The following is a 25140-nucleotide window of genomic DNA, read 5'->3' as shown; positions in this document are numbered from 1 at the left end:
GGAAGCATCATGATGTGTGGTGGGGGTTGAAGAAGATGATAAGAGACATAATCACATTTCTTTGGTTGGGGCACAGAGGGCTGGGGTTCCTGTTTGCTCTAACTCTAAAGTGTCACCTTTTCCCTTAAGCCAGAATGTTGGAGGATGAGGACTAATTAGGCAATATGCTTTCAAGGGGAAAGAAAAGAGCAGGGATCAGAGCCTTTAAAATTAATATTATGAAACATCATACATACAAAAAAATTATAATCTCACATATAATCTTGTACGTATAATACATACAAAACAATTATTATAATGTATAGTTTAAGACATAACAAAAACCCATGTGCCCACCACCCAACTGAAGAGAACATTCCCTCCCCCCATGAAGGTGCCCTCCCAGAGCATCCATGTCCCTCCCCACCAAAGGGAACCATTATCCTTATTTTTTTGTTGTTGTTAATCATTTATTAGCTATTCTTGTTTTATTATATATGTAAATATCCTCTAATTATATATGATTTCATTTTTCCTATTTTTGTCCTTTTTATAAATGGAATCATGCTGGATGTATTTATTTAAGATTTGCTTTTACTGCTCAACAAAATGTTTTCAGACTCATCCATGTTGATATACATAACTGTAGTTTATTTATTTACTGTATTTACTTTACTATAATTCTTTAATGAGTAAGCCATAATTTATCTATTTTATTACTGATGGACATTTTGGGGTTTTTTTTTTTTTTTTTTTTTTGAGACGGAGTCTTGCTCTGTCCCCCGGGCTGGAGTGCAGTGGCCGGATCTCAGCTCACTGCAAGCTCCGCCTCCCGGGTTCACGCCATTCTCCTGCCTCAGCTTCCCGAGTAGCTGGGACTACAGGCGCCCGCCACATCGCCTGGCTAGTTTTTTGTATTTTTTAGTAGAGACGGGGTTTCACAGTGTTAGCCAGGATGGTCTCGATCTCCTGACCTCATGATCCGCCCGTCTCGGCCTCCCAAAGTGCTGGGATTACAGGCTTGAGCCACCGCGCCCGGCCGATTTTTTTCTTTTTTAATGAGACAGAGTTTCGTTCTTGTTGCCCAGGCTGGAGTGCAGTGGCGCCGTCTCAGCTCACTGCAATCTCTGCCTCCTATATTCAAATGATTCTCCTGCCTCAGCCTCCCGAGTAACTGGGATTACAGGCATGTGCCACCATGCCTGGCTAATTTTTTTTTTTTTTTTTTTTTAGTAGAGATGGGGTTTCACCACGTTGGCCAGGTTGGCCGAACTCCTGACCTCAGGTGATCTGCCCACCTCGGCCTCCTAGAGTTCTGGAATTACAGACGTGAGCCAATGCTCCTGACCCATTTTGTGGATTTTAAAAGTTTTAGTTGTTAAGAACATGCTGCAAAAAGACAGTAAGTAAAACTAAAGAAATCTGAACAAGATATGGACTTTAGTTAATAATAATGTATCCATATTGATTCATTAATGTGACATGTATAGCAAACTAATGTAAGATGTTAAGGGCCGGGTGCTGTGGCTCACGCCTGTAATCCTAGCACTTTGGGAAGCCGAGGCGGGTGGATCACGAGGTCAGGAGTTCGAGACCAGCCTGGCCAAGATGGTGAAACCCCATCTCTACTAAACAATGACAATACAAAAATTAGCAGGGTGCGGTGGCGGGTGCCTGTAATCTCAGCTAGGCTGAGGCAAGAGAATCGCCTGAACCCAGGAGGCAGAGGTTGCAGTGAGCTGGGATCGTGCCACTGCACTCTAGCCTGGGTGACAGAGGGAGACTCCCTCTAAAAAAAAAAAAAAAAAGTTAAGAATAGGGAAAATTGGATATGGAGTACTTGGGAACTTTCTGTACTATCTTCACCATTTTTCTGTAAACCTAAAAATCTTTCTAAAATAAGTTTATTTAAGAAAACAGTTCTGCTATGATTGTGGTTGTTTATCTCTCCTGATGTTCATGAGCAAGAATTTCTCTAGAATATGCACTAGGTTGAAATTCAGGGTCATAGGGTATGTACACGTTCAATTTTTTACTAGGAACTGCATTTCAAAAGTACCATTTTACTCTTGTGGACAATGTGTAAGAATTCCTTTTACTTTACATCCTGGGCAAGAATTGTAATGTCTGACTTTTTAATTTCTGCCAGTCTGGTGGGTGTGAAATGTTATCTCATTGTGGTTTAATTTTGCATTTTCCTGACTACTAACAAGGTTGAACATCTCTTTATGTGTTTATTGGCCATTTGTGTTTCCTGTTCTAAGAAATGCTTATTCATGTCGTTTACCTTTTTTTTTCTTTTCTAGTGGTTTATCTTTTTCTTACTGATTGAGAGGATTTTGTTAGACATTCTTGAAACTAATCCTTAGTCATTTATATGTGAAACAAATATTTGTCCCCGCTTGCGGTTGGTCTTTTCACTCTCCTTATGGTAAATTTGATGAATATTGAATGTATCAATCTTTTTCTTGGTGATCTGCTCTTATAGGGGTTTTGTTTATGAAATCCTTCCATTCCGACTGGAAAGCTCCTATTTGCCTCTCCAGATCTGCTCTCCACCCCTCTTTAGCCTCTGTGTCCTGGGAGGCTAACCAGTATGAACTACATTAATAGCTTATTTGCCCACAGGTTCCCATTGGGTTTGACCATGGGAGCATTGACAGGTGATCAAAAGGTAGAAGATGAGTGAAGCAAAGTATGTATGCCCTTAGCTCTCTTCTTGCAAGGTTGCTGCAAGCTGGTTGTATCCTTTGACTTAAGGGCCCAGCTCTTGCCAACTGGCCCTCTGCATGTAGTGCTCTGTACCTCTGAGTTTCAGTAAATAGTCCCTCTCCTGTTGTGGTTCCTGTTACCAGCCCCCAAGGGCTTTGTTTTCCCTACACTCTGTTCTCACTTTTATAATGGTCCTTTTATTAAATAAACTGTCCTTAAAGTTACTCAGTATGAGTGTCCCATCTGTTTCCTGCTGGATAAGCCCACTCCCAGGTCATATTTTCTGTTTTTAAATTAGTTTTTCACTGGTCTATCGCTCTACCCCTAGGATTTCTCAATCTTGCCGCTACTGACATTTTGGATGGGAGAATTCTGTTGTGGAGGGCTGTTGTGTGTACTGTAGGATGTTTAGCAGCATCCCTGACCTCTACCCAGTAGATGCCAGTAGCATCCCTTCCTTCGCCTCCAATTCTGACAACCCCAAATTGCCAAATGTTCCCTTGGGGTGGGGGAATCACCCTCTCTTGAGAACTACTGTTATAACCCCTTGTCAAAACCACACTTAATTATGAAAGCTTAATATCCGGCAAGGCAAGTTCTCCCATTTGGGTTTTTTGGTTTTTGGTTTTTTTGTTTGTTTGTTTTTGAGACAGGGTCTCACTCTATTGCCCAGGCTGGAGTGCAGTGGTGCAACCTCAGCTCACTGCAACCTCTGCCTCCCAGGCTCAAGCAATTCTGGTGTCTCAGCCTCCCAAGTAGCTGGGACTAAAGATGTATGCCACTATGCCCAGCTAATTTTTTTGGATTTTTACTAGAGATGGGGTTTTGCAGTGTTGCCCATTGTGGTCTCGAACTTCTGAGCTCAGACGATCACCTACCTTGGACTCCCAAAGTGCTAGGATTACAGGTGTGAGCTACCACACCCGGCCAGGTTCTCCCATTTTAAGCTCCGTCTTTAGAATTGTATTGGCTATTCTTGGACTCTCATTTTTCCATGTACATTTTAGAATCAGCATAGTATGTATCATGAAAAAAATTGTTGGGATTTTGATAGGAGTCACATTAAATGTATAAATCAGTTTCCAAATTACAATGTCAAGTCTTGATCCACGGACATAATAGGTCTCTGCATTTGCTGTTGTTACTATCTTTCAGTAAAGTTTTTAAATGTTTTCCATATTTTGTTAGATTTATTCTTTGGCATTTTATATTCCTTTTGTTTTGTTTTGTTTTCATTTAGAGAGAGAGAGAGAGATGGGGTCTTACTCTGTTGCCTAGGCTGGAGTGCAGCTTCAAAATTCTTGCCTCAAATGATCCTCCTGCCTTAGCCTTTCCCAAGTAGTGGTGACTACAAGCACATGCCCCCATACCCTGCTCTTTGGCACTTTATAGTCTTATAAGTATTATAATAATGCTTATACTTTCTTGTAATGATGTCTTCCTTAAAATTACATTATCTATTTTTTTGTCACATGTAACTTGTAATTGATTCTGCATATTTATCCAACAACTTGCTGAGCTCTCTTATTCCTTATAATCATTTGACTGACTCTATGTGTTTTTGAGTTTCATTTTTATCATCATGTATCACTTGAAAAAATATATATGATTTTTGTTTCTTCCTTTACAATCCTCATATTTATTAGTTCTATTAATATTAATGATCTTTTTGCAAAGGCTGGGACCTTTGGTCAGTTTTTAATTGAAACAAAGTTAGTCTCCAGGGCCACTACTACATCATATAAAGCCTCTGTGCAAATTGGAAAAAGATACTTCTATCTGGTATGAAATTGTCATACATATTTCAAATATATAATGTCTCTGATGTAAATGGTGCTTCCTGGGATTGTGTAGTGCACACAGAGTGGTCCTGCAGGTATTCTTGCATTATTCTTTTTTTAAAGAGATGATCTGAACATATTACCATTGAGCACAGTATTTTCTGTAAGTTTATTAGGTTAAAAATTTCCTTTCTATTTCGACTTTGTTAAAAAGTAATTATCATAAATGAATGTAAAATTTCAGTAGTGCTTTTTGTGCATTGATATCATCATGTGATTCTTCTCTCTCTGTCTTTTTTGTTTTGTTTTTTGAGACTGAGTTTTGCTCTTGTCACCCAGGTTGGAGTGCCATGGTGTGATCTCGGCTCACTGCAACCTCCGCCTCCCAGGTTCAAGCGATTCTCCTGCCTCAGCCTCCTGAGTAGCTGGGATTATAGGTGCATGCCACCATGCCCAGCTAATTATGGAATTTTAGTAGAGACAGGGTTTCACCGTGTTGGCCAGGCTGGTCTCAAACTCCTGACCTCAGGTGATCCACCTACCTCGGCCTCCCAAAGTGCTGGGATTACAGGTGTGAGCCACTGTGCCCAGCATCATTCTTCTCTTTAAAAAATGATTAATGTGGCAAATTACATTAATAGATTTTCTGACATTTAATTTTATATTCCTGAAAGGAATATTTCATATTCCTGACATTTAATTCTATATTCCTGAAAGACATTACATTAGTTGTTATGCAATGTCTTTTTATACATGCTGGATTTGTATTTATAAAACTTTGATAACAATGTTTATGACCACGTTCATGAGTGAGTATGGGATCATAATTTTTCTTTCACATATTTTCCTCCGTTGACTTTGGTATGCTGTATATTAGCTTCCCAAAATGAGCTGGGAAATATCTCATTTTGTTTATTTTCTGTAAGAGTTTATATATGTTTGGAATTATATGTGACCTGAAAGTTCAGAAGGACTCACCTAGAAAACTATCTGGACTTGGTTTATCCCTTCAGGAAAGATTTTAAATGACTGGTTTAATTTCTTTAGTGGTTCTAGATCTGTTTAGATTTTTCTATGTCTTCTTGCATCAGTTGTGGAAATTTATATTTGTATTGGATACATATTTGTGTGCCTTCTCAGATTGCCCTCACTGCCTCCTATCTGTCTCTTTGTCTGCACCAACAGCAACACACCATCCTTAACTTACAGGCACAGAAGGCAAGCAGGGCCTGACCTCAGGTCTGCTTTCTGAAGAGACCTGGCTATGACAATTAGTATCAGATGTAGTTTTAGGTAACAAACACTTGGGAATGGAACACTGAAATTGGATTTTTCACTCTTTTAAAATAATATGAACCTATTGCTGAAAATAAGTAGATTGATAATAACTTCTGGCAGGCAGTGGCTTTGCAATTTCTTAAGCTTTTAGCTCTGGTTAATTAGATGAGGGGCAGGTGGACAGCAAGACAATGAAAGATCAAGTGGCAGGGTTATATGAGAACAATGTTAATTATAAAGATTGCAGAGTACAATGACTCTTCTGACAGCACTGAAGACCTTACTAAAAGAAAATGATAGGTTCATGGCAATCTAATTCTAACTTAACAAATTCTCCGAATGCTTGACAACTCCCATGGCAACTTTAAAGGAGTCTCTTATTTCCAGCAACTGTGGGGCAGACCGATCTGAAAATTAGGCTCAGGATCTGATTATTTACAGGCCTTTGAAGAGCTTCATAGGAGAAGAGTGGATTTTGGACATTCTGCGACAAAGTCAGGGCTCTTATGAGAAAAGGGTGGAACCGTGAGACCTGGGATAGAAACATTTGGGTGGATAAATCTAAAACTTGTGAACCTCCAAATACTCTGAGCCCTCCTTAATTGGTAGAAGCAGACCTTTCCCCCTTGCCAGAGTAGACTAACTTCTCCCTGCCTGGAAACAGAGTAACTATTTCACTTGAAACATACGCTTCACAAGATGACATTTGTTCTGCTCACAGCTCTCCCTCAACACCCCTTATGGCCTCAAGGCCAATAATTAAAGTCAGATGTAAGAACATCTTGTGTTAACTAGGCACCAACCAGGAGACAAAAACTATACCAGTTATTTTAATAAACAGAATTGAATATAAAGAACTGTTAGCCAGGTACTGGAAAACGAGGCAGGCAAAAAGGAAAAACAGGCAGGTAAAAAGGGAATCAAGGAGGTGGCAATTGTGGGAAGCAGCTAGCACTTCTATGTCAGGGAAGCAAAGGGAACAGGTGAAAATTATTAAAACTTGTAAATTTGGAGGAGGGGCTTTGTGGACCTGAAACTCAGATGTCTGTGGAGGGGACGCTGCTCTGCATGCAGTGCAGTTCCTGAGCTCAGAAAAGGGGTCCTATGGGAATGGGATCCAGACCTCCGAGTGAACACTGTTTGGCTGGTGCTAGGGTCTCAGCAGGGAATGAAGTGTGCTAAGGTTCATTCTATGAATGGTGGAAAAACTGCAAACTATAATCAAATGTTGCTACTACAGTCAACTACTGCTGCCAGGGTTAATGTTAGGATTAGGATTAGGAATAGGAATATAAGAGGACAGGAACAGGAAACAAAAACAAAGGATAGGAAGCAATAGAAAGAAACAAGTCCCCTTTTCTTTTTCCAGCCTCCTAGGCTACACCATCCATTGACAGATACTGGCAGGGTTTCAGCTGGCAAGGGAGAAATTGGTTTGCAGAATCCCAACTGCAGCAGAGTATAGTATAGTGGGCTTGAAGCTGAGAGGCAATAGCTTCACAGCTGACATCCAGTCTTGGCAGGGAAGTGTAAGGTGTGCAGGAGTTTACTAATATGTACCGTCAGAATCCAGAATCTAGTGCATCCTGCAACTGTTTGTCCAGAAGAATTTAGAGTTGAATGGGATTTGATTCATTGGCATGGGTATACTTATGACTCAAAATTTAAGTTTTCACAAAACAACTGGAGCTAGTCCTAATAGTTTGCTGGAGTGGCTCCTTGAAGCCTGATCCTGATGATGGTGTACAGAATATGAAGTGGAGACACCGGAACTTCCTCCCACAGTATTGAAGAAAAGGTAGCTCAGAGAAGCAAGAATACTAAAATGGATTTATCGTATCTGGCCTGAGAACCCACTATCTGAGTATGTTATGGGAGGACACAGAATATACTCCTTTTACTAACACAGCAACAGATGCACTAGTGAAGAGAAGCAGGCATCATTGCACACATTGGTGGTGGACATCCCCTGTAAGCTGGGTTGAAGATGAAAGATGCTGCCAATGACATGGGCTCCCTAATATCAATAGGCAACATGAGATCCCTAGAATGGCAGAACTCAGGTTGGAAGCACCTAAACATTAGAGGCAAGGGGGACATAATTACCACCACAAACAGCAAGGCCATGGTGCCAACCAGGGTGCCTTGACTCTTGACCTTCAGAGATCTATTGTGGTGGCTAAGAAATTAAAGTGTTCCTAGGGACAAGAGACATTAATAATCAATTAGCATGTATATGTAATCAGGTGGTAAAGGCTGACATCAGCAACCACAATGGAAAAGCAGACTCTTCATCCAGTTCCCAGATCTAAGGCATTCATAAACCCAGTGTCCATTGATTGAACAGGAGGACTCTACAATACCACTACATACACACGCAGTAAACTTTCTTTAATCCTTTGCCAGAGAGACCTAGAGCCATTCATCAGATAAGTACACACTAGTATAGGACATATCCAAACTTTTCAAACATTGTTAGATATGAGGTCTGAGCTAATACACCAGGAAAACCTAAATCTGCCATGATTCTTTGGTTAGAATGGGACTTCCATCGGACAAATGATAAATGGAGACTCTTAGGCTTGAGTCTTTTATACTCTGGGATTGTTTTTCAAGTTCTTTATTGTATAAATGGAATAAACATTCTAAGCAACTGGCAGAACCTTCCTGTGGCTTTGAAACTTTTGTAACAGCTCATTACATTTATAGGCCTGTGCATTTTACTCTCTCTCTGTCATGATCTTGATGGTAAATGTATACTGTGATGTGAGACCATGAAAGCAGTAAGTCAGCTGGCCACAGGCAGGTACATTGAGATTAAAAAAAACTGCTGGGCATGGTGGCACTTGCCTATAGTTCCAGTTAGGAGGCTGAGATGGGAGGATCACTTGAACGCAAGAGTTTGAGTCTAGCCTGGACAACATAGCAAGACTCTATCTCTTAAAAAAATAAAAATAGGCCAGGCACGGTTGCTCACGCCGGTAATCCCAGCACTTTGGGAGGCTGAGACGGGCAGATCACGAGGTCAGGAGATCGAAATCATCCTGGCTAACATGGTGAAACCCCGTCTCTACTAAAAATACAAAAAAATTAGCTGAGTGTGGTGGTGGGCGCCTGTAGTCCCAGTTACTCGGGAGGCTGAGGCAGGAGAATCGCTGGAACCCAGAGGTGCAGGTTACAGTGAGCTGAGATCATGCCACTGCACTCCAGGCTGGGTGACAAAGTGAGACTCCATCTCAAGTAAATAAATAAATAAATAAACAAATAAAAATAAAAAGAGGCCAGTATGGTGGCTCATACTTGTAATCCCAGCACTTTGAGAGGCCAAAGTGAGAGGATCACTTGAGGCCAGAAGTTTGAGACCAATCCAGGTCACACAGTGAAACCCCATCCCTACAAAATAATTTTAAAAGATATTAACTAGGCATGGTGGTAAGTGCCTGTAGTCCCAGCTACTGGGGAGGCTGAGACAGGAGCATCACTTGAGCCCAGGAGTTCAGGGCTGCAGTGAGCAATGATCACACCACTGCACTCCAGCCTGGGTGACAGAGCAAGACCCTGTCTCTAAAAAAAAAAAAAAAAAAAGAAGGAGATGGTGAATGAAAACATCTAAAGGGGCAATTACAAGTTTGTTGGGTGGGAAAGAACAAAGATACTGAGACAGAGGGTATAATGTGGACAAAGGCACAGAGGTATGAAAACTCATGGGTATTCTGTGAAGAATAAGAGCTAGCATTCTTTACAGTTCATCTTTTTTTTTTTTTTTTTTTGAAACAGCCTCACACTGTTGCCCAGAGTGGCACAATCAGGGTTCATTGCAGCCTTACCTCCTGGGTTCAGGTGATCCTCCCACCTCAGCCACTTGAGTAGTTGGGACTACAGATATGCACCACCACGCCTGGCTACTTTTCTTTCTTTTTATAGAGACATGGTCTTGCTATGTTGCCCAGGTTAGTCTTGAACTCCTGGACTCAAGTGATCCTCCTGCCTCAGCTTCCTAAGATGCTGGGATTACAGGCATAAGCCACCACACCTTGCCTGAACATCTCCACAAGTAATGTTTTCCACGTAGAGCACTTCGTCATAGAATAGGTCTCTCAATACAATGCTTTCCCACCAATATATATATTGGAAAAATATGTATGTCCCCTAAACATAACAAATTCTTTAACAAAGTCATGAGGAGAGTCAATGGACAAAGTCTTTAGGTTTATTCCACATACAATTGGTAGCAAATCAGAGTTCACAGAAGACAGTCGGAAAGCCTCTGAATGCTAACTAAGAGGATGTGCAGCATGTTATACAGACAAAACATTATATTAACTGCTGAATGATCAGGAAGTTCTGTTTTAAATATCTCATATCCTTATTTTATTACAATTAAATAAATAAATACAAAATATTTTGTTTAAATTTTTACACCCTAACGTGATTTTTTTCTTATATACAGGCATTTTACTATGTTTTATGTTTCCAGAAGTTGGTTGAAAATTTTGGGTTGAGACATAATGCATTCACATTTTTCCCACTTAAAATAATGGGAATGAGACACCTGGTTAATGTTTTCTTGCCAAGGATGTTACATGGACAATGCCTGTATTTCTGTATGTCAGGGGTTAGAGGGGGCAGAGGTCGAGCTCCAATGACCTGTGAAGGAGCCTGGACTTCAGATGGTAGTGAGTCAGAGGTTTTTATGCACAGCAGTGACACGTGGACACGTGTGTGTGTTGTCAACAGGCTTGACACGACAAGTTCGAATCAAGTTTTATTTGTTAGTTGTAGACAGCCCTGATTGCTTTTAACTTCTCTGGGACCTGGCAGATTGGTGAGGGCTCATTATTGGGGATTTAGATGTGATATTCCAGTCTTAAGTCCTTATTAACTATATTAGACCCTGATAAGGGTCCTTACAGTAGTTAAGCCTTACAACTCATTCCTGATAAGGAAGAAGGGAAAGGAGCTTTTTTGAGAGAATATAAGTGTACAAGGGAAAGGATTTAGTCTGTTTTATTCACTATTGAATCCTAGCCCCTAGAATAGTCCTGGAGCATTCTGGAACTCAGTATCTGCCTAATTGAATCAAGTTGAGATTCAGTCTTTTTGCAAGTTGAGTTTCCTGTTTCCTGTCTCCTGTCTTTTTCTAGAGCTGTCAGCACCGTGCTATGCTCATCTATCTTCCTCCCTCACTGGCTCTGCTCCTGATCCTGGGGCTTGGTGCATGCACAGGTTGGGGACCTGGTCCACGGTCTTGACCGCCATGCCTGGGCGTGTGCTGGAAGGAAAGCTGTCTTCTTCCTCGGGAGGGGGTCCATTCTCCTGTGTGGGAATCTGTGTCTGACTCCTCTGACCCTTCTCCCATGCCCAGAAAGAGCAGGAGCAATTGCTTCACACAGCAGTGGAGCCCAACACTGCTGCAATCCGTACAGATAAAGCCCAGGCTAGGAGTACTGGCCTCTAAGGACCTCCAGCACAGGCCCACAGCTGCATCCCACACCCAGCAGAGAGCCCATGATCAACACAGATTTGTTGAATGAAAGAAAGAGAGAATGGATGATACAGCTGAATATTGTTACTGGGTCTCTCCTTTGGGTCTATATCAGTTTTAAAATATTTTAAAGAGCATAATTTCTGGATCCTTGAGAAGTTTTCTAAAACAGAAGAATCTCTAGTGATGCTGATAGTTGTAAGCAGGCAGATTGGAGTGTCGTGAGGCCTGGTGCTGCCCTGCCCCCGGGAATACAGAACTCAGTCTTTCTAATGGGACTGCCCTACCAGTGTCTCTCTGTTTCTTTTGTTATGGTGCAGGGTCAGGTGGGGTAAGAACCCCTGCAGGTCTTGGCAGAGAGGGTTTCTGGCTTCCTCTTTATACTGGCAATGAGGTTGATCTGCCAAATTCTTCTCACAGCCTGGGCAGGAACCTAGTTACAGGTTCCCACACTGCCCTTCTTCCAGGGGAAGCCTTACAACTCATTTTAATTCTACAATCGGTCTTGGAAAGCACATTCATTCATTTATTCCCCACCATTTACCCTGCACCATTCCAGGTTCTGGGTATACTGTAGAGAGAAAACCAGGTTCATCTCCTGCCTGTGTCCCTGCTCCCCACATCTCCACTAAGTCCTGCTAGATCACTTCCACCTCTGGGTGCCTTGCAACCGAGACTGCTCCGGGGAAATGGGGATGCCCAGCCACACGTGCTCAGACCCTCCCTCCAAACTGGGCATGTACTCAACGAACTGGGCTAACTTCCACTGCTAAGACAGAGGCCAGCAGCAAATTGAACAGTTGTCTATTTTTGTTTTATTGGAACACAACATAACATGAAATAAATATTAATTTACCAAATTCATAACCATTTCATAAATACTATTAAGTTAACAGACATTTTACAGAATGTTAAGTTAAATAAGAAAAAAGTATATCAATTTTGCCTGGAGGAAAATACTTCAATGATTCTGATATCTGAAACATATTTTAAATATTTGATGTTTTCTGGCAAAGTGTCAGTATGCCTGAAATATTTGCTTTCCCTCTGAAGTTTAATTACATTGAAAATTAAGGCCTGACCCTTTGTTGGCCCTCATTCTCATTGCAGTAAAATGTCCTTCTCCTCCAAAATCTTTAGCTGCAACAAACCAGTTTAGTCTCAACTTTCTATTATCCACTCGGTGTTCATTACACCAAGAAACTCTTGCAGGTAGTCTAGGAATTGGTTTACTCTCCGTCTTTCTTCTCCACACTTTTTCTGCAAAAAAAGAAAAATGACAATAGATATTATAGGAAACTGCCAATTCCGTAGAAATAGGCACAGCGAGACAAACACAGTTTCCACTGAATGTGTGTAACTTACTTTTTGGCTGTCAATGTATGTCTTTATTAAAGACAAGTTTTTGAATAGTCTTTCCACAGCACCCCCTTGCACAGCTTGACTCTCCAGCATGCCTATTCCCTGAAAGATTTCTTCAGTGCACAGTTGGTGCTAAATCAGGAAAATTTTTAAAATACAAATAATTAAAACAATGTATAAAAAGTTGGTCCATTGTCCATTCTGCAATGTATACATATTTCAAAACATCATATTGTACACAATAAATATATAATAATTTTAATTCATCAATTAAAAATAATTATTAAAACAATTTTGGTCCACAAAGTTAGGCTTTGTTTTGTGATATTTACATGAGTTCCCTTCTCCAAAGAGTTTTTTGTTTGTTTTCTAGGCAACAAACCACCACATATTGAGATAAAAGTTTCAAAAAGTAGATGAAGCTTATAAGATTACTGAGGAGTTTTATAAAGGATATAACTTAATTATGTAACTTGAAAAAAATGTTTTGGAAGTGTAATACATTCTACATTAAACTCACATCAATGTGTTTCTACAGTTCTAGTTGGTAGTTTCATTCTATTTAGACTAATAAAATTATACATTTTACATTTTAATATGACCAGGACATTTTCAAATACATACAATACCATCATATAGTCATAATTATTTAAGTATGCAGAAATTATTAATATAGGACATTTGTTATATATTTTAATGTCTACTGATCATGGTTCTAAAAATATAATTCTGAGTTGCTAATACTTTCAGAAAGACATTAGAGTGAGAAAGACCCTAGTCAGAACCGCACGGAGACTAGAAGGCACCTCTCACTCAGTGTGGAATCCTTCTGGAAAGAATCCCTGACATGATGCTCTTTGGGAGGCAAACTAATAACATCACCAAAGAGTCTAATCCACTTGTTTAAGGGATTCTACTTGATAGAAAGTCATTCCTCGTATTTATAAGTACAGACATTCACAACCACCCATATGAAAACATAGTATAGAAAATTAAATAGTTCCAATGATAACTAATGATTTACAGCTTAAAATAGGAAATTTCCTTATTCATGCCATCATTTTATTGAATCATAATTTAACTTACATGTTTATGTACAGGAACAGGAATCCTCAGAGTCTGGAAAGGAAAGGAAATACAATCATTTTTACAGCACACCAGCATTCACAACTTTTAATGGCATGTTTGCTGGTGATGTAGTTATCACTCATGTACTAACATGCTCAGAATCTTATTATTTATAACAGATCTCTATATATAGTAAAGCAACCATCACAAATGATTACCTATGCACTTTAAAGACTGTAGGAATCATAAAGAAAATTACCTCATTGCCTATCAGCAGAGTTCGATGAGTAGAAAGCAGTGCCAAGGTCTCTTTCACCAATGCACTTGTGGGAATTTCTGTGGGGATGGCATACATGTAAGCAGCTCCAAGAGCTAGCAAACTCAAATGTAGAAGCATCCTCACGGTTCTGAAATGTTCTCCTTTTGCCTTTGGCAAAGAAAGTGCACAGTACAAGACTGCATCCCCAATCAATTTATTCTCTGTCTTTGAGGAAATGAATAATTTCTAACAATCAGATAGAGAATGCCTAATAATGGCATATTGTGAAACTAAGTGTTTCCAATGCCTTATATCTTAAAAAGTAAATTTAGTTTTATCTTTTAATAATAAAAATCCCTATTTCCCCCCCCTTAAAAACATTTTCTATTACAAAGAAAATCTTTGGGTTGATACGTCATTGCCCCACATTTGCATTTCTTAAAAATCAGAAGATTGAGTTCCTCGTAAAAGATATGTGCAAAAAGGAGAAGTATAAGATAGGCCACTAAACATAATTTTATGCTAAAATACATAAATATTGGGAATGTTTTTCAGATCGGCTATGTTCTACCATGACTGTGGCGAGATTAATCTGTCTTAATTGAAATGGAAAATACTGGTGGGAAGACAGTGATTAAAACGGAGACTGCCAAGCCTTGGCAGGGTTAAGTTCTGTTCACTGGGGTCTTGATTAGTATCCTTTCTGTTGCCAGTGACTAAAAACCTAACCCAAAGTGGTTGAAGATAAAGAGGGAAGATATTGACTCGTAGAACCAAACAGTCCAGGAATGGAGGCTCTTTTACATTTTGATGGTTTCAGTGACTCTTCCTTGACGCCATCCTTGGGCAGCTTTCCTGTTGAGGTCTCAAGATGATGTCCAGACTCCTGGATCTATACGTATTCTGTTCATGAGCAGCAGGAAAAAGCAAGCGGTGCTTTCCTGATTGTTTAATCAAAAGCTTTCAAATTCAGTCTCTTTCTGACAAGGGTCCCATGTTCATCCTTGAACTGTGACCAGGGTGTGGAATAGACTGATTGGCTCTCCCTGGAGCTACCAGTGACCCTAACCTCACCTCAATTGCATAGCTGAGAAATGTGGGGTCCCAGCAGTAAGAGGGACACAGATTCTGGGACAGCAACCAATAAATATCTGTCACAGACACATAATACGTGGATGTGTCCTCTCCTTTATGTCCCATAAGGTGGAGGTGTCCTTTCACACCTTGGGTGAGCCAGGAAATTAGGGGAATCAGCCTTTGTTCCTTAGACTCAGACCTGTAATCCCAGAAAGGCGCAAATGAGGCCCCCTCCTAGACCACACACTTCCTTTTTCCCTGGCCTGAGCACATATGATGGAGGTGTATGTGGCCCATTGTTTTTAATAGAGTGCTTCAGTGAGCATCCCAGAGTGGCTCTATGTTGGCAGCCTAGAAGCCTGACTTCAGGCCTGTCTTGAGCATCAAGAACAGATGGTACCAAACACAAACTGTTGCCCAGAACACTTTTCCAAAGCTAGGTGTAGTTGTGTATGAGAAGTAGAGGCAGCTGGGAGGTAGACACACTTTTCATACATATGCAATCCCAGCTCTGCACTGGAAAGATAAAGATAGTCTTGGATTTCAGTGGCAACCTTCTTGTACCACGTTTGGTTTTGTTTGTGCTGAAGTTTTGGACTCTTGGTTAGACGTGTCTGATTTGCACACTTGAGAAATGTTTTCCTTGAGACTGCAGAAGTTTGGCTCACTTCAGAAAATCTATCCAGAGTGAGGTAGGAATCACAATAGGCTTGGTCAAAGTGCTCTTAAAATGGTGTTCTCAGAAAAGAAGCTGAGTTCTGGCAGGAACTTTCTCTTCCCAGAGAATACGAGAGAGTTCTCTCTGATTCCCCCTGACACTTTTGTGTTACACTGAGGAAGTTAGGGCTTAGGTGAAAGTTTCAGAGGAATTGCCAAATAACTTGTTATTTTAGTACCTTAAACACACAAAGTTCTGAGTACTTAAATTCTATCATAGGAGGCTGGGCAAGGTGGCTCATGCCTGTAATCCCCGCACTTTGGGAGGCTGAAGCAGAAGGATTGCTTGAGCCCAGGAGTTTGAGACCATCCCGGGCAACATAGTGAGACTCCATCTGTACAAAAAATAAAAAATTAGGCTGAGCACAGTGGCTCATGCCTGTAATCCCAGCACTTTGGTAAGCCCAAGCCGTGGATCTCTTGAGCCCAGGAGTTCAAGACCAGTGAGTGAAATGGGCAGGCTGTAACACATCAAAGCTGGTGGGGGTCACATCAAACTATAGCGCGCATGATCTGTCTAAAGGTGGCAGGTGCTGCTCAGCTCCAGCTGATGGTTGCCAGGTGACACACTTGGGCTCACATTACCAGATCATTCCGTTTTTCAAAGAAGCCTTTACAAAAATTAGCCAGGCGTAGTGGTGTGTGCCTGTAATCCCAGCTACTCGGGAGGCTGAGACAGGAGAATTGCTTGAACTCAGGAGGCAGAGGTTGCAGTGAGCTGAGATTGCACCACTGCACTCCAGCGTGCACAGCAGAGTGAGACTCTGTCTCAAACAAAACAAAAACAACAAAAATCAAAAACAAAAAACAAAAAAACACAACAACAATGACAAAAAGAAGCCTGAAATCCTGCTTATTATATATAATCTCTGGATTTTTCAAATGTTGGCAACTACATAATGCATCATTTTGCATCCTCTGTTTTACAGCAAAACTGCGGGTTCTTATTGGAAGGCTAGTTATAAAAAATATTTCTATTCAAAATTGTATTTCTTTTAGAAATGTTTAAGTGTCGCAAAATACACATAAATTTACTATCTTAACCATTTTTTAAGTGTACAGCTCAGTAGCCTTAAGTACATTCATAATGTTGTGTGATAAATCTCCAGGACTCTTTTCATCTTGCAAAACTGAAACTCTGTGCCCATTAAACAACAGCTCCCAACCCCTGTCCCCCTTCTCCCAGCACCTTGCAACCACTCTTCTACTTTCTGTCTTTATGAATTTGATGACTTTAGGTACCTCATATACAGTACTTGGCTTTTTGTGACTGGTTTATATCATTTAGCATAATGTCTGTTCTCAAGATTCATCCATGTTGTAGCATGTGTCAATTTCCTTCCTTTTTAAGGCTGAATAATATTTCATTGGATGTCTATACCATGTTTTATTTATCCATGGTCTGTCGATGGACACTAATGTTGCTTCCATCCTTTGGCTATTGTGAATAATGCTGCTATGAACATGGATATACAAAATTAAATTTCTTATAAAGTTTTCATGTCATTAACTTTTCCTCTGTAAGTCTGATCTCCCCTACCTGACTGTAAACTGTCTCGGAGTTGGACCTGTAAAATAATGTATTTGAAAGAGCTTTATTAATGCAAAACTCCAAATAAGAGTTAATGATTTTAATTTCCTGTGCCCAAGAATTCAAAATAATGTATGTAGCTACTCCAACCTCAAGGAGACGGATCACAACCCCCCTTCCTTAAGAGTGGGATACACAGAGTGACTTTTTTAAAAAGAGAACTATATGGAAAGGGGAGAATAAGAGGAGTAACTTCACAGTGGAGAAACCTGATCAACACTACCTCAGCTAGGTGATGCCAGTCAACGGTGCCAGTGAAACATCACATTAACAGCATGTATCTTTGATTTGATGTGATAAGAATGGAACTTTATCTCTGTCATCTTCCTCCCCAAAACCAGTAACCTCTGCATAACCATGAGACAAACACTACACATACCCAAATGGAGACAAAATGCCTGGCCAGTACTCCTTAAAACTGTTAAGGTCATCAAAAACAAGCACGGTCTGAGAAACTGACACAGCCAGAGGGCTCTAAGAGACATGATGACTACATACAATGTGGTATCATGGATGACACTCAGGAACAGAAAAAGGACAATGGGCACAACTAAGGGAATTGGAAAAAGCCTGGAGTTTAGTAATGTACCAGTATTAGTTCCTTAGTTGTGACAATTGTACCATAGCAATGTTAACAACAGGGGAAACTGGGTGCGGGGCACACTGGAACTCTCTCTAACAGTCTTGAAACTTCTCTACAAATCTAAAACTACTTAAAATAGAAAGTGTATTAAAAAGAATACTGTGGCCGGGCACGATGGCTCAGGTCTGTAACCCTGGCACTTTGGGAGGTCGAGGAGGGTGGATTGGTTGAGCTCAGGGGTTAAAGACCAGCCTGGCCAACATGGTGAAACCCTGTTTCTACTAAAATACAAAAATTAGCTGGGCTTGGTGGCGGGCACCTGTAATCCCAGCTACTCGGGAGGCTGAGGCAGGAGGATTGCTTGAACCCAGGAGGCAGAAGTTGCAGTGAGCCAAGATCGTGCCACTGCACTCTAGTCTGGGTGACAGACCGAGATTCCACTTCAAAAAATAATAATAAATGATAATTCTGCACATCAAAAAACTTAATGATTGTTTTTACCATTATTATTTAAAAGGCTTTGCTCAGGAGGCTAAGGCCCGAGGATCGATCAGGTCCAAGAGTTTAAGACTAGCCTGGGAAACATAGCGAGACCCTGTCTCAAAAAAAAAAAAAAAAAAAAAAGACTTTGAATTCCATGAGTGTAATGCAGTTGGCACCTTTTTATTTCACCAGTAGACTATGAGCTCCTTGAGAATAAGGTTTTTATTGATCTCTTTATCCTTGAGGACTAGCCTATTGTAGACAGTGAAATAAAAATATGTTGAATAAATAACCAAATGAACAAGCAGGCACTTACAACAACTTTATCTTTTGTTGTACTCGTTGAATTAATGTGAATACAGCAGGTCCTTGAATAACTTTTCTTAGTTCCACGTTATTTCATTATATTGTTGATAAGAAAAACAATCACCTCCCAGCTAAAGCCATTGTCTATATGGAGTTTGCACAACCTCCCACATCCCAAAGATGTGCGCACGAAGTGAATTGGCATGTCTACACAGTCCCAGTCTGTGAGTGTGTGTTTATGTGTGTGCGTCTGTATGCTCTGCAATGGAATGACATCCTCTCCAGGACTGGTGCTCACCTTGTACCTTGAGCTACCGGGATAGACTCTGGCCACCTTCAAACTTCAACTGGAATAGTTGGGTAAATAATTATCTTACTTGTTTTTATGAATCTTTCCTAAATGTATGTATAGCTCATAAATGTTTCAATGTTTAATATTAGAAGTGTTTGGTCTTCACTTAGAAGTTTGATGATGTTTTTGTGACCAGAAATATGCCATAGGAACGTAACCTTTGTTCATATCAAATCACCTGTGGTAAAATTGGTTTCGTTATACATCCTTTCCCTTAAAGTCTGTTTCCAAGAACCTATTGATGACATTAAGTGAAGATTACTATACTGTGGAAACTCAAGAAGTCTTTCTTTTTTTCTTTTTTTTTTTTGAGACGGAATCTTGCTCTGTCACCCAGGCTACTAGAGTACAGTGGTGCCATCTCGGCTCACTGCACACTCCGCCTCCCAGGTTCAAGCGATTTTCCTGCCTCAGCTTCCTGAGTAGCTGGGATTACAGGCACCTGCCACCGCGCCTGGCTAACTTTTGTATTTTTAGTAGAGACCCGGGTTTCACCATCTTGGCCAGCTGGTCTCAAACTCCTGACCTCGTGATCTACCCACCTCGGCCTCCCAAAGTGCAGGGATTACAAGCATAAGCCACCGTGCCCGGCCTCAAGGAGTCTTTTACTTGCAGCTGGGAGCCTGAAGTAACAAAAACATCTTTGGCAGAACTCCCAGGCAAAAGAGAGCAAAGCTTTAAAGTTCAGCTACAGAGACTGAGGCAATGTGAACTACCATTTAGATTTTTTAAAATCCACATTATTTTAGGGAAATAGAAAGAAATAAGGAATTAGTACTTTGATTTTTAAATAATTACTGGTTGGTAATTTTATAATTTAGAAAAAGGACTTTGAATAATATTGAAAAGTTACACTGGTGGGTAACATCCATCCTTTTGCCCTAAAACTTTTATCTCTATTAGTGGGTAACACACTGGCAACATGTCTTTAAAACTGATAACTGTGGTTTTTACTATGTAGTCCTTAGGTCAAATGACTTTTCCATGAACTGATTCTAATCAATCAAGAATGATACCCCAAAATTTTCGTGGTGACTAAATGTAAATTGATAACATCTTTTTCTTGACTCTATTCGAACTTCTATCCTTTCAATCTCCCTTTGATTTTTTAATTGAATAAATAACGTTATAAGAAAATAAACACAGAATTTCTTGGTATAGCATTTATCAGTTTTTTAAAAACATCTTCTAATCCTTACTAACACATAGACAGTTTTACAGAGTTTTAATCAGTGAATATATGCAGTCTGTATTTATCTTTTTTATTAGTATTTCTTTTTCACATATCTACACAGTTTTCCTACTTATTATTTTAGTGATTACCTGCTATTAGATGAAACTGATGTACTAGTTTCCATCACCATTTCCCAACTTGTAGGCACTAGGGTTGTTTCTAGCCTTCCACAATTTTAAACAATGCTACTATAAACACCTGTGTAAAATTTTAAACATTTTCCTTATGCTAAGGAACTTGTATGATCATTTTTATAGCTTTTGTTACATTTCACCAGATCACTCTCTGAAAATATTCAATGCAGAAAAAAGAAATCTTTTTTTTTTTTCTTTTTTGAGACCAAGTCTCGCTCTGTCGCCAGGCTGGAGTGCAGTGGTGCGATCTTGGCTCAGATCTCAGGCAAGCTCTGCCTCCCAGGTTCAAGCGATTCTCCAGCCTCAGCCTCCTGAGTAGCTGGGACTACAGGCACGCGCCACCATGCCGAGCTAATTTTTGTTGGCCAGGATGGTCTTGATCTGTTGACCTTGTGATCCGCCTGCATCAGCCTCCCAGAGCGCTGGGATTACAGGCGTGAGCCACTGCACCTGGCCAGAAAAAAAGAAATCTCTTATATTGTCACAGGGTTTTACAATGTATAAGCACTTTCATAAAAATAGTTTGTTTAATCTTGATATCAGCAATGAGAGACAGATATCTTTCCCTGAAGGTCCGTTAGCACCAGGCTTTAAAGGTTTTGCTAATGGAGAGCGAATGAACCCAGAAGGAAGAAGTGATGCAGAAGCAGTGGGAATCAAAGAGTTTGATAAATATGCTGGTAAACCTAAATGAATAATGCTGGTTTAAAAATAACTGATTTCACTTACTTTGTTTCTTATTTGAAGACAATGAGGAACAAAAATACTAAACAGTGATAATGTGGAAGGTGGGGGGTGATCAGCTGACACGTTTTACAGTCTTTGTATTGTTTAGAAGGATCCTAATGATATTAACTCTGGATTTCAAAATAGGAATGTGAAAAATTTAAGAGTGCCCACTAAAAGAATAGAAATAGAATGTGTATCTTCCAAATCAGTAGAGTAAAACAAGGAATAAAGAAAGCTCAGATATTCTACAAAGCAGGAAAGGAGACGAAGAAGCAAAGAAAAAACACAGGAATAAGACATAAGCCTACATTTACCATCAATCACAGTAACTGAAAACAGATGAAAGTCATTTATTAAAAGGCAAATACTATAAAATTGCATTAGAAATCATCTATCAGCTATTTTCAAGAGATACACAATGCAAAATGACATAGGAAGGTTGAATGCAAAGATATATAGCAAGTCCTAGAATAAATTTGTTATAACATTCATGAGAAAATAATATTTGATTCTTGGCCAGGCCACTGTCTGTGTGGAGTGTGTACATAATGTCTGTGTGGGGTTTCTCTGCGTACTCCAGTTTCCTCCGACATCCTGAAGATGTGCATGTGAGGTGAACTGGCATGTCTACGTGGTCCCAGGCTGCGTGCGTGTGTGTGCATGTGTGTGTGTTCTGTGATGGAATGGCATCCTGTTCAGGGTTGGTGCCCACCTTGCACCCTGAGCTGATGGGATAAGCTCTAGCCACCTGCAAACTTGAACTGCAATAGTTGGGTAAATACTTATTTTACTTGCTTTTATGAATCTTTCTTAAATGTATCTATTGCTTATATTTGTTTCAATGTTTAATATTGAAGTGTTTTCATCTTTATTTAGAAGTTTGATGATGTTTTTATGACCAAAAATATGTGCTACAAACTTGTCTCATGTTTATATCAACTAGCCTATGATAAAATTGGTTTCACTTCCCTTAAGTTGCAATTTCTAAGAACAAATCCATACTATTAAGCAAGGACTTACTACTGTACTAGACAAATACTGGTCTAAAGAAAGTTCATGTACCAGTATTAATATCAGAAAAAAGGCAGAAATACGTTAGAAAGTATTGTAAGAATAAAGAGGTTCTCAGGCCGGGTGCGGTGGCTCAAGCCTGTCATCTCAGCACTTTGGGAGGCCGAGGCAGGTGGATCACGAGGTCAAGAGACTGAGATCATCCTGGCCAACATAGTGAAACCCCGTCTCTACTAAAAATACAAAAATTAGCTGGGCGTGGTGCTGCATGCCTGTAGTCCCAGCTACTCGGGAGGCTAAGGCAGGAGAATTGCTTGAACACAGGAGGCAGAGGTTGCAGTGAGCCAAGATCACGCCACTGTGCTCCAGCCTGGCAACACAGCGAGACTCCATCTCCAAAACAAAACAAACTAACTAACAAACAAAAAACAAAGAATAAAGAGGTTTGCTATTAGGTATAAAACAGTATCTCGTGGTAGTTTTATTTTTCATTTCATTAATTTTAGTACCAGTGAAACCAAATATTTTTTGGAAGTAGTAGTTTACTAAGAAGTAGAGACTTGACTGATTTGCCTTTTAATTTTAAGGATTAATCATTTTTATTGCAAATCTTTTCCACCCCAATCCTAGAGCTTTTATCTTAGTTTTATAGTTTCCATTGTTACAAATTTGAGATTTTCTTGTAATGGAACCTGGTTACCTTGTCATATCCATTTTTTTCCTTCAACTCACTATTTTTTTCTAAAGTATTTTAAATTACAGACAGCATGACACACTCTCACTAATACTTCCATATGCATCTCAAAAAAGACCATTTTCTTACATAGCAAATATTATCATACCTAATACAATAAAATTAACAAGAACTATTATTATTACTATTTTTGAGACAGAGTCCTGCTGTGTCACCCAGGCTGGAGTGCAGTGGCATGATCTTGGCTCACTGCAACCTCCACCTCTCGGGTTCAAGCAATTTTCCTGCCTCAGCCTCCTGAGTAGCTGGGACGACAGGCACCCGCCACCAGGCCCGGCTAATTTTTTGTATTTCTAGTAGAGATGGGGTTTCACTGTGTTAGCCAGGATGGTGTCAATCTCCTGGCCTCGTGATCTGCCTGCCCCGGAGAATTTTTTTATTATCTGATTTCCAGTCTACATTGAAATTTCCCCACATATCTCCCAATTTCCTTCACACATCTATGGCCAAACCAGTTTCCAAACTAGGACCATGCATTGCATTGGGGTGGTATGTATCTCAAATCTTTTAATTTGCAACAATATGTTTTTTAATAAGTCTTTTAAAATCTACAACAGTCTTTGTTTTAATGATAATGATCTCCCGAGAGCCTGTGCCAGTGTCTTGTAACAGTTTCCACCTTCTGGATTTGCCTTTTCCAACCCTGTGTTGCTGTTAGCTTAATCCTTGTAATTCCTGTGAACTGAAAGTTACATCTAAAGGTATGATTAGATTCAAGTTCAACTTTTTTCCCTTTTTAAGAAAGCAAAACTGCGTGAGAGATGATGTTGGGTACTTCATTCTGAGACTAGAGACAAGCAATATCTTATCTCAGTGATTGCTAATTTCTTATGCTACTTGGGGTCATAAAATCCCACTTTAAAAGTACAGGTAATTACATTTATCACTTCTTCTTTTATTGCTTCCAGAAATATCTTTCTGAAATTTTATCCACCAGAACTTACAGTGGTAAGTAAAATAAAGTGTAGATTTGCTTTTTTCTTCCTACTGATATCCAAGTATCCACAGTATTCATTTAAATGGTCTTGGTGGTGGTTTACACAAATGTTTATATTTGTCAAAACTCATGGAATTATACCCTGGAAAAGGGTGAATTTTACTGTATGTCAATTATGCTTAATAAATCTGACTTTTAAAAAATGGTCTCAGCCGGGTGCAGTGGCTCATGCCTGTAATCCCAGCACTCTGGGAGGCCGAGGTGGGTGGATCATGAGGTCAGGAGTTCAAGACCAGCTTGACCAACAGGGTGAAACCCCATCTCTACTAAAATACAAAAAATTAGCCAGGCATGGTGGTGCACACCTGTAATTCCAGCTACTCAGGAGGCTGAGGAAGGAGAATCGCTTGAACCCAGGAGGTAGAGGTTACAGTGAGCTGAGATCGCGCCATTGTACTCCAGTCTGGGTGACAGAGCCAGACCCCATCTCAAAAAGAAAAATCTCCACTTGAATAGTCCATTATTCAAAGAAGATACACAAATGGCCAATAAATACATGGAAAGATGCTACTAATCATTATTGAAATGCAAATCAAAACTACAATGAGGTGTCACTTCACACTCATCAGGATGGCTACTATCAAAAAACATAAAATAAAAAGTGTTGGCAAGCATATGTAGAAATTGAAACCCTTGTGCACTATTGGTGGGAATGTCAAATGGTACAACCACTGTGGAAAATAGTATGGCAGTTCCTCAAAAAATTAAAAGTTGAATTACTGTATGATCTAATAATGCCACTTCTGGGTATATACCCAAAAGAACTGAAAGTAGGGTCCAGAAGTGACATTTGTACACCATTTATATATGGCCACATTATTCACAATAGCTAAAATGTGAAAGCAACCCAAATGTCCATCAATAGATGGATAAGCAAAATGTGATGTGTACTGTAATGAATCTTATTCAACCTTAAAAACTACCAGAATTCTGATATATGCTACAGTGGTCCCCAACCTTTTTGGCACCAGGGACCAGTTTCATGGAAGACAGTTTTTTCACAGACAGGAGTGGGGTGATGGTTTTGGGATGGAACTGTTTGACCTCAGATCATCAGGCATTAGATTCTCATAAGGAATGGGCAACCTAGATCCCTTGCATGGGGCAACCTAGATCCTTCTCATGGGCAGTTCAAAATAGGGTTTATGCTCCTATGAGAATCTAATGCCCCTACTGATCTGAGGCCCAGCTCGGGTGGTAATGTTCACTCATCTGTTGCTCACCTCCTACTGTGCCACCAGGTTCTTA

The 25140-nt window shown here is 40.0% G+C and overlaps 1 protein-coding gene across 1 annotated transcript; it reads right to left on the bottom strand.

The window, feature by feature from the left end:
- Positions 1-12029: 12029 nt before the first annotated feature.
- IL5 (interleukin 5) lies at positions 12030-14105 on the bottom strand. Its single transcript, XM_033181287.1, has 4 exons — positions 13925-14105; positions 13684-13716; positions 12601-12729; positions 12030-12495 (listed from the first exon to the last, which is right to left on the bottom strand). The coding sequence occupies exons 1-4, from the start codon at positions 14060-14062 to the stop codon at positions 12397-12399; spliced, it is 399 nt and encodes a 132-aa protein (XP_033037178.1). The 5' UTR covers positions 14063-14105; the 3' UTR covers positions 12030-12396.
- Positions 14106-25140: the final 11035 nt, after the last annotated feature.

This window comes from Trachypithecus francoisi, unplaced genomic scaffold, assembly GCF_009764315.1.
Source record: "Trachypithecus francoisi isolate TF-2019V2 unplaced genomic scaffold, Tfra_2.0 Lachesis_group2, whole genome shotgun sequence".
NCBI classification, from domain to species: Eukaryota; Metazoa; Chordata; class Mammalia; order Primates; family Cercopithecidae; genus Trachypithecus; species Trachypithecus francoisi.
Note: the sequence above shows the minus strand (reverse complement) of the source record. Positions and strands in the feature narration are given on the sequence as shown.